The following is a 15,014-nucleotide window of genomic DNA, read 5'->3' as shown; positions in this document are numbered from 1 at the left end:
AGAAGTGGACCAGTGAGGCTCTGGAGGATCTACGGGCGTGCTTGGACTGTACTGACTGGGATGTCTTCAGGACTGCTACCAACAGCCTGGATGAGTACACAGAGGCTGTAACTTCCTACATCAGCTTCTGTGAGGACAGCTGTATTCCATCCAGCTCCAGGGTGAGTTATAACAACGACAAACCCTGGTTCACAGCGGAGCTCAGGAAGCTAAGACTGCAGAAGGACCAGGCATTCAGGAGTGGGGACAAGGACCTATACACAGTCAAAATACAGGTTTAGCAAGGCGGTGAGAGATGCTAAACGACTGTACTCTGAGAAACTGCAACAGCAGCTCTCAGCAAACGACTCTGCTTCTGTCTGGAGAGGCTCAGGCAGATCACCAACTACAGGCCCAAATCACCCCACTCCATGAACAATGTGCTTCTGGCAGACGAGCTCAATGAGTTCTACTGCCGCTTTGAAAGACAATGGAGCAGTCCTGAGACAATCCCCCACAGCCCCATCAACAAGCCACAGACCATCAGCCCACCCTCCCCCAGCCCATCAGGGGCTCACACCTCTGGAGCACCCTCCATCTCCTCAGCGACGACCCTCGTCATCCTGGAGAGAGACGTCAACAGGCTGTTTAAAAAGCAGAACCCCCGGACTCCGTCTCCCCCTCCACCCTGAAGCACTGTGCTGACCAGCTGTCTCCGGTGTTCACCGACATCTTCAACACCTCCCTGGAGACATGCCACGTTCCAGCCTGCTTCAAGGCCTCCACCATCATCCCCGTCCCCAAAAAACCCAAGATCACAGGACTCAATGACTACAGGCCCGTCGCCCTGACCTCTGTGGTCATGAAGTCCTTTGAACGCTTGGTCCTGTCACACCTTAAGACCATCACAGACCCACTCTTGGACCCCCTGCAGTTCGCCTACAGAGCCAACAGGTCTGCAGACGACACAGTCAACATGGCCCTTCACTACATCCTCCAGCATCTGGACTCCCCAGGAACCTACGCCAGGATCCTGTTTGTGGACTTCAGCTCTGCTTTCAATACAATCATCCCGTCCCTGCTGCAGGACAAGCTCTCCCAGCTGCACGTGCCTGACTCCACCTGCAGGTGGATCACAGACTTCCTGACCGACAGGAAGCAGCACGTGAGGCTGGGGAAACACGTCTCAGGCTCCCGGACCACCAGCACAGGTTCCCCAAGGCTGTGTTCTTTCCTCTGCTGTTCTCCTGTACACCAACAGCTGCACCTCCAGTCACCAGTCCGTCAAGCTCCTAAAGTTCATGGATGACACCACCCTCATTGGGCTCATCTCTGGTGGGACGAGACTGCCAGGTGGGAGACTGACCACCTGGTGACCTGGTGCAGCCAGAACAACCTGGAGCTCAACGCTCTAAAGACAGTGGAGATGGTTGTGGATTTCAGGAGGAATGCAGCCCCACCCGCCCCTCTCATCCTGTGTGACTCCCCCGTCGACGCTGTGGAGTCCTTCCGCTTCCATCATCACCCAGGACCTCAAGTGGGAGCTGAACATCGGCTCCATCACCAAGAAGGCCCAGCAGAGGATGTTCTTCCTGAGGCAGCTGAGGAAATTCAACCTGCCAGGGAGAATGATGGTACAATTCTACACGGCCATCGTTGAGTCCATCATCTGCTCCTCCATCACCGTCTGGCACCCTGCAGCCACAGCCAAAGACAAGTGCAGGCTGCAGAGCATCATCCGCTCGGCCGAGAGGGTTATCGGCTGCAATCTGCCTTCCTCCAGGTCCTGTTCACTTCCAGGTCACTGAAGCGGGCCAGAAAGATTGTCGCTGACCCCTCCCACCCTGGACACTCCCTGTTCGAGTCCCTCCCCTCGGGGAGGAGGCTGCGGTCCATCAGGACAAAGACCTCCCGCCACACCAAAAGCTTTTTCCCGTCGGCAGTCGGGCTCATCAATGGAGCCCGGATCCCCCACTGACTGTCACCCCCAGGACTACCACCTCTTCTTCCACCTTCCTCTCTCCTCCTTCTTCCCGCTCCTTCCTCTTCCTCCTCCTCCCTCTTCCTCCCACTCCTCCTCCCTCCTCCTTCTTCTTCCCTCCTGGAGGCCTCCTCCACACGTCACTTTAACATGCACTTTAACTTGAGGCCTCCTCCACACACATGCCACTTTATTTGCATGCACTTTAACTTAAACACACGCCACGCGTAACATACACTTTTAACTAAAACACACCACTTGAAGCACACACCCAAACACTTTCACATTATTTGTTGTCTTTCTGTCGTGTTGATTGTTGTTTGTTTGTCATGTCCAAATGTTGCACCTTCCGCCAAAAAAAATTCCTCGTTTGTGTAAACATTCCTGGCAATAAAACTGTTTCTGATTCTGATGTCCTCATCTCGTCATCTCCTCATGTCCTCCTGTCCTCATCTCCTCATGTCCTCCTGTCCTCATCTCCTCATGTCATCATCTCCTCATGTCCTCCTGTCCTCCTGTCCTCAACTCCTCATTTCCTCATGTCCTCATGTCCTCATCTCCTCATGTCCTCCTGTCCTCATCTCCTCATCCTCACTGTGTGGTGACCGTACCCAGAGTTGGAGTTGTTTCCACAGAGCAGCGCGTCACGCCGACCCGGCAGGAAGTACTGATGATCTGCCAGAGACACAAGGTCAGCTGTAGAGGTCAGACCTTCATCTTCATCATACCAGCGTTGTTAATGCTCTCCTTGAAACTGATCCCTGTGGCGTCTCTTGTCATATTTTCCATATCAGGCCAAATGACACATTTGTTCCTTAGGTCTCCCATGAAGAGCAGCTGACCAATCAGAGCCAAGCTGCTGATGCAGCGCCAGGACCAGCGCGCTGGCCAGGCCCTTCAGTGATTGGATGAGAGCTCCCACAGTCTTCTTCAGACCTGAGAAGAGACGAGTTGAAAAGTGAGCGACTAAAAGTGCCTCGTCATGTCCCTTTAAAAGAGACACTGGTCTAAACGGACAACACACACACACACACTGACCTGGGATGAGAGGGATGATCTTCAGGACTCGAGGAACTGTCTTGAGCACAGACACTTTGCCCAAGTCTACAAACTCTGAGAGGAATCTATAACACATCATCATCATCATCATCATCATCACCCTCATCATCATCAGCCTGGCTGCTTTGCAAGTCACAATGAATAATTGCTTGTGAACAGAGGTGCTAGTGTGTGGATCCCAGTGGATCATAGTGGATCCCAGTAGATCATTACCCCGTGCTGATCACCACCACATCCAGCCAGTTCCAGGGATCTCTCAGGAAGGTGAATCTCCCGGCACAGAAGCCTCTGGAGAGGATCTTCATGACGGCTTCCAGTGTGTAGACGACTGTGAAAACGCAGCTGTTGAAGGGGAGGAGCAGACGTCAACACACAACACACAGGACACGCCCACAACACACAGGACACGCCCACTGGAAAGAGAGACCCGTCTCCAGAGCATTTAGGATTGCATTTAGCGAATAATTTAGCATCGCATCTAGCATAGCATACGCCTCATGTGTCCTGGTGATGCTCCTCCTCCTTTCTACCTCCTTTTTCATGGATTGTGGTCCATGCCTAGTACTCATTATTAATAACTTCTGTCACATCTGGTCACATGACATCTAGTGTTCATCTAGTCACATGACATATATTGTTCATCTGGTCACATGACGTCTATTGTTCACCTGGTCACATGACATCTATTGTTCATCTGGTCTCATGACATCTATTGTTCATCTAGTCACATGGCATCTATTGTTCATCTGGTCACATGACATCTATTGTTCATCTGGTCACATGACATCTATTGTTCATCTGGTCACATGACATCTATTGTTCATCTGGTCTCATGACGTCTATTGTTCATCTGGTCACATGACGTCTATTGTTCATCTGGTCACATGACATCTATTGTTCATCTGGTCACATGACATATATTGTTCATCTGGTCACATGACATCTATTGTTCATCTGGTCACATGGCATCTATTGTTCATCTGGTCACATGACATCTATTGTTCATCTGGTCACATGACATCTATTGTTCACCTGGTCACATGACATCTATTGTTCACCTGGTCACATGACATCTATTGTTCATCTAGTCACATGACATCTATTGTTCATCTGGTCACATGACATCTATTGTTCACCTGGTCACATGACATCTATTGTTCATCTGGTCACATGACATCTATTGTTCATCTGGTCACATGGCATCTATTGTTCATCTGGTCACATGACATCTATTGTTCATCTGGTCACATGACATCTATTGTTCATCTGGTCACATGACATCAGAATCAGAATCAGAAACAGGTTTATTGCCAAAGAATGAATGTTTTCACAAACAAACGAGGAATTTTTTTTGGTGGAAGGTGCAACATTTGGACATGACAAACAACAATCAACGCAAGGAGGAGGAGGTGGGAGGAAGAGGGAGGAGGAGGAAGAGGAAGGAGCGGAGAAAAGGAGGAGAGAGAGGTGGAAGAAGAGGTGGTAGTCCTGGGGTGACAGTCAGTCAGTCCGGGTCCATTGATGAGCCGACCCCGTCGGGAAAAAGCTATTGGTGTGGCGGAGGTCGTGGCCATGATGGGACCCAGCCCCTCCCCGAGAGGAGGACCCAACAGGGAGTGTCCAGGGGGTGGAGGGGGCGACAATCTTTCTGGCCCGCTCAGTGACCTGGAAGTGAACAGGACCTGGAGGAAGGCAGATTGCAGCCGATAACCCTCTCGCCGAGCGGATGATGCTCTGCAGCCTGCGCTTGTCTTTGGCTGTGGCTGGGTGCCAGACGGTGATGGAGGAGCAGATGATGGACTCAACGATGGCCGTAGAACTGTACCATCATCTTCCTGGCAGGTTGAATTACCTCAGCTGCCTCAGGAAGAAGATCCTATGCTGGGCCTTCTTGGAGATGGAGCTATGTTCAGCTCCACTTGAGGTCCTGGGAGATGATGGAGCCCAGGAAGTAGGACTCACAGCGTCGGGGAGTCACACAGGATGAGAGGCGGGTGGGCTGCATTCTCCTGAAATCCACAACCATCTCCACTGTCTTCAGAGCGTGAGCTCCAGGTTGTTCTGGCTGCACCAGGTCACCAGGTGGTCAGTCTCCACCTGTGGTCTCGCCCCGCCAGAGATGAGTCCAATGAGGTGGTGTCATCCGCGAACTTTAGGAGCTTGACGGACTGGTGACTGGAGGTGCAGCTGTTGGTACAGGGAGAACAGCAGAGGGAGAACACAGCCTTGGGGGGAACCCGTGCTGGTGGTCCGGGAGCCTGAGACGTGTTTCCCCAGCCTCACGTGCTGCTTCCTGTCGGTCAGGAAGTCTGTGATCCACCTATTGTTCATCTGGTCACATGACATCTATTGTTCATCTGGTCACATGACGTCTATTGTTCATCTGGTCACATGACGTCTATTGTTCATCTGGTCACATGACGTCTATTGTTCATCTGGTCACACGACATCTATTGTTCATCTGGTCACACGACATCTATTGTTCACCTGGTCACACGACATCTATTGTTCATCTGGTCACATGACATCTATTGTTCATCTGGTCAAACCCTGACCCCCAAAAGAGCTCCAACTAACGTCATGAAGGTGGATCACTTGTTTCTGAAGTCTTCCTTTGTATTTATACTGACTCCATCTGGGCTTGAAGTGTAAAGTATGATATATACATATATATATAATATATGTATACTATATATTGTAATTGTATGTTGTACATCATCACACTGTTCACATTCTGAAGAACAGAGATTAAATTCAGCTGAAAGAGAGCGGTCAAAGGTCAGGTCAGAGAGGTCAAAGAGGTCAAACAGAAGACAGGCGGATCTTGTTCTTCAAATAGTTTAATGCTGTGGATCACTTCTGTTGGTCGAGGCTCCTCCTCCTCCTCTTCCTTCTTTTCTTCCTCTTCCTCCTCCACCTCTTCTCCCTTGTGTGTGTGTCCTCATGTGTGTGTGTTGTGTGTGTTCTCATGTGTGTGTGTCGTCTCGTGTGTGTGTGTCATGTGTGTGTGTGTTCTCGTGTGTGTGTCCTCATGTGTGTGTGTCCTCATGTGTGTGTGTGTGTCCTCGTGTGTGTGTGTGTGCTCATGTGTGTGTGTTCTCATGTGTGTGTGTCCTCATGTGTGTGTGTCATGTGTGTGTGTGTCTCATTTGTGTGTGTGTCTCATGTGTGTGTCCTCATGTGTGTGTGTCTCATGTGTGTGTGTGTGTCATGTGTGTGTGTCTCATGTGTGTGTGTCCTCATGTGTGTGTCTCATGTGTGTGTCCTCATGTGTGTGTGTGTCTCATGTGTGTGTGTCGTGTGTCTCATGTGTGTGTCTCATGTGTGTGTCCTCATGTGTGTGTGTGTCTCATGTGTGTGTGTCTCATGTGTGTGTGTGTCTCATTTGTGTGTGTCTCATGTGTGTGTGTCTCATGTGTGTGTGTCTCATGTGTGTGTGTCCTCATGTGTGTGTCTCATGTGTGTGTGTGTCTCATGTGTGTGTGTCTCATGTGTGTGTCCTCATGTGTGTGTGTCTCATGTGTGTGTGTCTCATGTGTGTGTCTCATGTGTGTGTGTCTCATGTGTGTGTGTCTCATGTGTGTGTGTCTCGTGTGTGTGTCCTCATGTGTGTGTCTCATGTGTGTCTCATGTGTGTGTCTCATGTGTGTGTGTCTCATGTGTGTGTGTCTCATGTGTGTGTGTGTGTCTCATGTGTGTGTGTCCTCATGTGTGTGTGTCTCATGTGTGTGTGTGTGTCTCATGTGTGTGCGTCTCGTGTGTGTGTGTCTCATGTGTGCGTCTCGTGTGTGTGTCCTCATGTGTGTGTGTCTCATGTGTGTGTGTGTGTGTGTGTGTCTCATGTGTGTGTCTCATGTGTGTGTGTCTCGTGTGTGTGTCTCATGTGTGTGTGTGTCATGTGTGTGTGTGTGTGTGTCCTCATGTGTGTGTGTCCTCATGTGTGTGTGTGTGTCTCATGTGTGTGTGTGTCTCATGTGTGTGTGTGTGTGTCTCATGTGTGTGTGTCTCATGTGTGTGTCTCATGTGTGTGTCTCATGTGTGTGTGTCTCATGTGTGTGTGTCTCATGTGTGTGTGTGTGTCTCATGTGTGTGTGTGTGTCTCATGTGTGTGTGTCTCATGTGTGTGTCCTCATGTGTGTGTGTGTCTCATGTGTGTGTGTGTCTCATGTGTGTGTGTGTGTCTCATGTGTGTGTCTCATGTGTGTGTGTCTCATGTGTGTGTGTGTCTCATGTGTGTGTGTCTCATGTGTGTGTGTCTCATGTGTGTCTCATGTGTGTGTGTGTCCTCATGTGTGTGTGTCCTCATGTGTGTGTGTCTCATGTGTGTGTGTCTCATGTGTGTGTGTGTCTCATGTGTGTGTGTGTCTCATGTGTGTGTCATGTGTGTGTGTCTCATGTGTGTGTGTGTCTCATGTGTGTGTCTCGTGTGTGTGTGTCTCGTGTGTGTGTGTGTGTCTCATGTGTGTGTGTGTCTCGTGTGTGTGTGTGTGTGTGTCTCATGTGTGTGTGTGTGTCTCATGTGTGTGTGTCTCATGTGTGTGTGTGTGTCATGTGTGTGTGTGTCTCATGTGTGTGTGTCTCATGTGTGTGTGTCTCATGTGTGTGTGTGTCTCATGTGTGTGTGTGTGTGTGTGTGTCTCATGTGTGTGTCTCATGTGTGTGTGTCTCATGTGTGTGTGTCTCATGTGTGTGTGTGTCTCATGTGTGTGTGTCTCATGTGTGTGTGTGTGTCTCATGTGTGTGTGTCTCATGTGTGTGTCTCGTGTGTGTGTGTGTGTGTGTGTCTCATGTGTGTGTCTCGTGTGTGTGTGTCTCGTGTGTGTGTGTCTCATGTGTGTGTGTGTGTCTCATGTGTGTGTGTGTCTCGTGTGTGTGTCTCATGTGTGTGTGTCTCATGTGTGTCTCGTGTGTGTCTCGTGTGTGTGTGTGTGTCTCGTGTGTGTGTGTGTGTGTGTGTCTCATGTGTGTGTGTGTCTCATGTGTGTGTGTCTCGTGTGTGTGTGTGTCATGTGTGTGTCTCTGTGTGTGTGTGTGTGTGTCTCTGTGTGTGTGTGTCTGTGTGTGTGTCTCATGTGTGTGTCTCGTGTGTGTGTGTGTGTGTGTGTGTGTGTCTCCTGTGTGTGTCTCATGTGTGTGTGTGTGTCTCATGTGTGTGTGTCTCGTGTGTGTGTGTGTGTGTCTCATGTGTGTGTGTCTCGTGTGTGTGTGTGTCTCATGTGTGTGTCTATGTGTGTGTCTATGTGTGTGTGTCTCATGTGTGTGTCACATGTGTGTGTGTGTGTCTCATGTGTGTCTCATGTGTGTGTGTGTGTCTCGTGTGTGTCTCGTGTGTGTGTGTGTCTCATGTGTGTGTGTGTCTCGTGTGTGTGTGTGTGTGTGTCTCATGTGTGTGTCTCGTGTGTGTGTGTGTCTCATGTGTGTGTGTCTCATGTGTGTGTGTCTCATGTGTGTGTGTGTCTCATGTGTGTGTGTCTCATGTGTGTGTGTGTGTCTCATGTGTGTGTGTGTGTCTCGTGTGTGTCTCATGTGTGTGTGTCTCATGTGTGTGTGTCTCATGTGTGTGTGTGTGTGTGTGTGTGTGTGTCTCATGTGTGTGTGTCTCATGTGTGTGTGTGTCTCATGTGTGTGTGTCTCATGTGTGTGTGTCTCGTGTGTGTGTCTCATGTGTGTGTGTCTCGTGTGTGTGTGTCTCATGTGTGTGTGTGTGTGTCTCATGTGTGTGTCTCATGTGTGTGTGTGTGTCTCATGTGTGTGTGTGTCTCATGTGTGTGTGTGTCTCATGTGTGTGTGTCTCATGTGTGTGTCTCGTGTGTGTGTCTCGTGTGTGTGTCATGTGTGTGTGTGTCTCATGTGTGTGTGTGTGTCTCATGTGTGTGTGTGTGTGTGTGTGTGTGTGTCTCATGTGTGTGTCTCGTGTGTGTGTGTCTCGTGTGTGTGTGTCTCATGTGTGTGTCTCGTGTGTGTGTGTGTGTGTGTGTCTCGTGTGTGTGTGTGTGTGTGTGTCTCATGTGTGTGTCTCATGTGTGTGTGTCTCGTGTGTGTCTCGTGTGTGTGTGTGTGTGTCTCGTGTGTGTGTGTCTCGTGTGTGTGTGTGTGTGTCTCATGTGTGTGTCTCATGTGTGTGTGTGTGTGTCTCATGTGTGTGTGTCTCGTGTGTGTGTGTGTCTCATGTGTGTGTCTGTGTGTGTGTGTGTGTCTCATGTGTGTGTGTCTCGTGTGTGTGTGTGTGTGTGTGTGTGTGTGTGTGTCTCATGTGTGTGTCTCATGTGTGTGTCTCGTGTGTGTGTCTGTGTGTGTGTGTGTCTCGTGTGTGTGTGTGTGTGTGTGTGTGTGTGTGTCTCGTGTGTGTGTGTGTGTGTGTGTGTGTGTGTGTGTGTGTGTGTGTCTCGTGTGTGTGTGTCTCGTGCGTGTGTGTGTGTGTGTGTGTGTGTGTCTCATGTGTGTGTGTGTGTCTCATGTGTGTGTGTGTGTGTGTGTGTGTGTGTACTCACTCCACCGCCCTGCTCCAGGCTGCCGGTTCCTTCAGGGTCATCAACACACAGTTGGTGAGAACCGTGAACATCAAGAACCATCTGAACACCGTGAGGAGGGTTAGGGAAAAGGTCAGAGTATCCCACAATGCATTGCTCAGGAGCAGCCTGGTATCCCACAATGCATTGCTCAGGAGCAGCCTGGTATCCCACAATGCATTGAGGATAATATATTGATCGTGAGCACGTCCTCTGTGTTTTGTGACTTCCTGCCAACCTTCACAATAAAAGCCAAAGACATCGACCTCTATAGTGAGGACACACAGCCTGTCTCACATCAACCACTGACACACAGCGACTGACCACAGCGGGACAACAGACAGCAGCAGAGCACCAGGATATGAGGCGGTGAGGACGGAGACGCTCCTCAGCCGGCTGAACGGACTCAGCAGGAAACAGACGGACTCAGCATCAAACCTGTGAATCATGTGGTCTCTACTGAGCACGACGAACGTCTGCAGAGAGACGGGTCAGAGAGACAGACGGGTCAGAGAGAGAGACCAGGGAGAGAGACCAGAGAGACAGACGGGTCAGAGAGAGAGACCAGGGAGAAAGACCAGAGAGACAGACAGGTCAGAGAGAGAGACCAGAGAGACAGACAGACAGACAGAGAGACAGACGGGTCAGAGAGAGAGACCAGGGAGAGAGACAGACAGAGAGACAGACGGGTCAGAGAGAGAGACCAGGGAGAGAGACCAGAGAGACAGACAGGTCAGAGAGAGAGACCAGAGAGACAGACAGAGAGACAGACGGGTCAGAGAGAGAGACCAGGGAGAGAGACCAGAGAGAGAGAGAGACAGAGAGAGAGACCAGAGAGACAGACAGACAGACAGAGAGACCAGACAGACAGACAGACAGGTCAGAGAGAGAGACCAGACAGACAGAGAGACCAGACAGACAGACAGGTCAGAGAGAGAGACCAGAGAGAGAGACCAGACAGAGAGACAGACGGGTCAGAGAGACAGACACGGGTCAGAGAGACAGACGGGTCAGAGAGAGAGACCAGAGAGACAGACGGGTCAGAGAGACAGACGGGTCAGAGAGAGACCAGAGACAGACAGAGAGACGGTCAGAGAGACAGACGGGTCAGAGACCAGAGAGAGACCAGAGAGACAGACAGAGAGACAGACGGGTCAGAGAGACAGACGGGTCAGAGAGAGACCAGAGAGAGACCAGAGAGACAGACGGGTCAGAGAGACAGACGGGTCAGAGAGAGAGACCAGGGAGAGAGACCAGAGAGACAGACAGACAGGTCAGAGAGACAGGTCAGAGAGAGAGACCAGAGAGACAGACAGGTCAGAGAGACAGACAGGTCAGAGAGCGAGACCAGAGAGACAGACAGAGAGACAGACAGATGGGTCAGAGAGAGAGACCAGGGAGAGAGACCAGAGAGACAGACAGGTCAGAGAGAGAGACCAGGGAGAGAGACCAGAGAGACAGACGGGTCAGAGAGACAGACGGGTCAGAGAGAGAGACCAGAGAGACAGACAGAGAGACAGACGGGTCAGAGAGAGAGACCAGGGAGAGAGACCAGAGAGACAGTCGGGTCAGAGAGAGAGACCAGAGAGACAGACAGAGAGACAGACGGGTCAGAGAGAGAGACCAGGGAGAGAGACCAGAGAGACAGACAGAGAGACAGACGGGTCAGAGAGAGAGACCAGAGAGACAGACAGGTCAGAGAGAGAGACCAGAGAGACAGACAGGTCAGAGAGAGAGACCAGAGAGAGAGACAGACAGAGAGACAGACAGGTCAGAATATGTTTCCATCACCGGTCTTCTAGATCTCTTAAAGGGAGACACCGACCTCTGATTGGTAGAAGGGATCCAGATCCTCCAATGGGGTGTTCAGAAGCTTAGGGGATGGGGTTCCATAGTAGAATGGGAGGGGCTTCCCGGCCTCCAGGTCACTGGCTGGTTTGACCTGGGTGTTCTCTGTTACCTGTCAACCAGAGTGCCAGCCAATCAGAGAGGAGCTTATGAGCTGTAATATAAATATAAAGACGTCCTCCGTCCTCCACCTCGCTGCTGCTCCTCGTCTGTAGCTCCACCCCCTGAGCGTCACCTGGGGGGTGGGTCTTCTCAAGTGAAGCCGGTGTCAGGCGTCTGAACACCTCCGCACCAACAGGGGGCAGCAGAGACGCCGTCCTGGTGTTCTGCAGTGCTGCCCGGACTCCACTGTCCCCCAGCAGCAGCCTCCTGTGAGGAGACAGACAGCGTGACAGGGACAAGGACAGAGGAGATGGACAAGGACAGAGGACATGGACAGAGGGGAGAGGACTAGGACAGAGGACATGGAGAGAGGACATGGACAAGGACAGAGGGGAGAGGACTAGGACAGAGGACATGGACAGAGGACATAGGGCATGGACAGAGGACATGGACAGAGGAGATGGACAAGGACAGAGGACATGGACAGAGGACATGGACAAAGGACATGGACAGAGGACAGAGGACAGGACATGGACAGAGGATGGAGACAGACAGAGGACATGGACAGAGAGGACAAGGACAGAGGACAGAGGACAAGGACAGAGGACATGGACAGAGGACATGGACAAAGGACATGGACAGAGGACAGAGGGGAGAGGACATAGGACAAGGACATGGTGAGAGGACAGAGGACAAGGACATGGTCAGAGGACATGGACAGAGGACATGGTCAGAGGACAGAGGACATGGACAGAGGACATGGACAGAGGACATGGACAGAGGACAAGGACAGAGGACAGAGGACATGGTCAGAGGACATGGACAGAGGACATGGACAAGGACAGAGGACATGGACAGAGGACAAGGACAGAGGACAAGGTCAGAGGACATGGACAGAGGACAAGGACAGAGGACAAGTGGCTTCTGCTCGCTAGTGAGTAGCTCTGGTCATGTGACCTCCACCCGCTCCTCCTCCTCATCAACTCCTCCCCCTACACTGGCTGTTCAGGTCTCACCTCTCCGACCGCGAACAGTTAATTATCATCAATAAACTTGACTCCCTTTTGGCAACATTATACACCACCACGGCCTCCATCACCACCTACTCCACCATCACCACCATCTCCACCATCACCACCTATTCCACCATCACCACCATCACCACCTACTCCACCATCACCACCTACTCCACCATCACCACCTATTCCACCATCACCACCATCTCCACCATCACCACCTATTCCACCATCACCACCATCTCCACCATCACCACCTACTCCACCATCACCACCTATTCCACCATCTCCACCATCACTACCTACTCCACCATCACCACCATCTCCACCATCACCACCTACTCCACCATCACCACCTACTCCACCATCACCACCTACTCCACCATCACTACCTACTCCACCATCACTACCTACTCCACCATCACCACCTACTCCACCATCACCACCATCACCACCACCACCATCCACCATCACCATCACCACCATCTCCACCATCACCACCTACTCCACCATCACCACCTACTCCACCATCACCACCTACTCCACCATCACTACCTACTCCACCATCTCCACCATCACCACCTACTCCACCATCTCCACCATCACCACCTACTCCACCATCACCACCTACTCCACCATCACTACCTACTCCACCATCACCACCATCTCCACCATCACCACCTACTCCACCATCACCACCTACTCCACCATCACCACCTACTCCACCATCACCACCTACTCCACCATCTCCACCATCACCACCTACTCCACCATCACTACCTACTCCACCATCACTACCTACTCCACCATCACCACCTACTCCACCATCACTACCTACTCCACCATCACCACCATCACTACCTACTCCACCATCACCACCTACATGATCACCGTAAAGCTCTCTACACACACACTGTTACTATGAGTGTGTGTCAGTAACATCGACACACACATTCAGATTCATATTCTATATATAAGGGAATCTCACTCACAGCTGTGCAGGACAGAGTCTCCTCTGATTGGCTCTCTGGAGCAGCTCCTCTTGCTCCTTCCTGCTCCTCCACAGCTCAAAGAAGGACATTCGACTCGTCATGTCTGTCTGTCCTCTGCATCCAATTTTTCTCCCCTTTAAAAAACCCCCCCCCCCAAACATGTTCCCCATACCCCCAAGTCAAAAATTTTTTTTTTTTTTTTTTTTTTTAAAAAACCCCTTTTAAACTTTTTTTTTTTTCCCTTTTTAATTTAATAAACCCCCCAAAATTTTTTCCCCCAATTTTTCCTTTTTTTTATTTTTTTTTCCCTCTCCATTTTAAACCCCATATTTTTCCTTTTTCATTTTTTTAAACTAATTTTTTTTTTTTTCCCCCCCAAATTTAAAAATAAAAACCCGGGCTTTTTTTTTTTTCCCAAATTAAAAACTAAAACCCTCTTCTTTTTTAAATTTTCCCTTTAAAATTTTTATTTATTTCCCACATTTTTCCCCTTTTTAACTTTTCCTCCCCTTTTAAAACTTATCCCCCAAACAGGCCAAATTTTCCCCCAAACGGGTCCCCCCCCCCCTTTAATTTTCCCTCTTTTTCCCCAAAAAAGGGCCTTTTTTCCCCCCAAACCCCTGCCCACCCTTTTCCCCTGCTTTTCCCGTCAATTTTCCCCCTTTCCCTTTTTTACTTTTTCCCAAAAATTTCCCCCTTTTCCCAAAAATTTTTTTTTCCCCCCAAAATATTTTATTTCCCCCCAAAAAACCCTTATTTCCCCTTCCCCAAAAATTTATTTTCCCCCAAAAGGATTTTTGTTTCCCCCTTTGGGGGGTTCTTTTTTTCCCAAATTTCCCATTTTCCCCCCATTAAAGGGATCTCATCCCTGCCCCCAGAACAGTTCTCTGATTCTCCCCCCGGGAACAGTTCTTGCTCTCCTGTCCCCAGTAAAGGACCTTTCACTCGCCCCCATGTCTTTTCTGTCCTCTGTCCCCTGTAACAGTTCTCTCTCTCTCTTCCCCTGTCATTGTCTCTCTCTTTCCCCCTTCTTATCTCTTCTCTCTGCCCCCTTAAACTTTTCTCTCTCTCCTTCCCCTTCTTATCTCTCTCTCTCTGCCCCCATGTCGGGCCGCTCTATCCCCCCATGTCTGTATTTTCAGTCCCCAGTAAATGGTCCTGATCACCCCCCATGAACAACCACCACCGCCCCTGTAACATTATTTGATTCCTGTCCCCAGCTTTATCTCTGACTTCTTTTCCCCCTGAAAACCACTCTCTTTTCCCCAAACAACTCTCTCTCTTTTCCCCAAACAACCACCACCTGTCCCCATGTAAAGGGACTTGCTCTATTTCCCCTGAACATGTATCTGTTACCCCCCATGAACAACACCATTGCCCCATGAACAGGGACCCTGATCTCCTGCCCCCAGAACATGTGAGACCTTTCCCCCCCAGTCTTTTCCTACCTACTCGCCCCTTAAATGTGAGATTAGAGAAAGTATTTCCCTTCCTGCCCCCAAACATTATTCATCATTTATGTAAATTA

General features: G+C 50.3%; 1 protein-coding gene across 1 annotated transcript in view; it reads right to left on the bottom strand.

Annotated features, from left to right (window-relative positions):
• LOC130194892 (sodium channel protein type 8 subunit alpha-like) overlaps positions 1–14,647 on the bottom strand; it is a 40,823-nt gene extending 26,176 nt beyond the window's left edge. The window contains 11 exon segments of the mRNA XM_056416101.1: positions 2,572–2,635; positions 2,689–2,828; positions 2,830–2,896; positions 2,999–3,084; positions 3,233–3,361; positions 9,511–9,601; positions 9,893–10,004; positions 11,354–11,488; positions 11,568–11,745; positions 13,487–13,609; positions 14,644–14,647. Of these exon segments, the coding sequence (XP_056272076.1) occupies positions 2,572–2,635; positions 2,689–2,828; positions 2,830–2,896; positions 2,999–3,084; positions 3,233–3,361; positions 9,511–9,601; positions 9,893–10,004; positions 11,354–11,488; positions 11,568–11,745; positions 13,487–13,587 (1,103 nt within the window). The 5' untranslated portion in view covers positions 13,588–13,609; positions 14,644–14,647.
• Positions 14,648–15,014: the final 367 nt, after the last annotated feature.

Source organism: Pseudoliparis swirei, chromosome 6, assembly GCF_029220125.1.
Source record: "Pseudoliparis swirei isolate HS2019 ecotype Mariana Trench chromosome 6, NWPU_hadal_v1, whole genome shotgun sequence".
In the NCBI taxonomy this organism is placed as follows: domain Eukaryota; kingdom Metazoa; phylum Chordata; class Actinopteri; order Perciformes; family Liparidae; genus Pseudoliparis; species Pseudoliparis swirei.
Note: the sequence above shows the minus strand (reverse complement) of the source record. Positions and strands in the feature narration are given on the sequence as shown.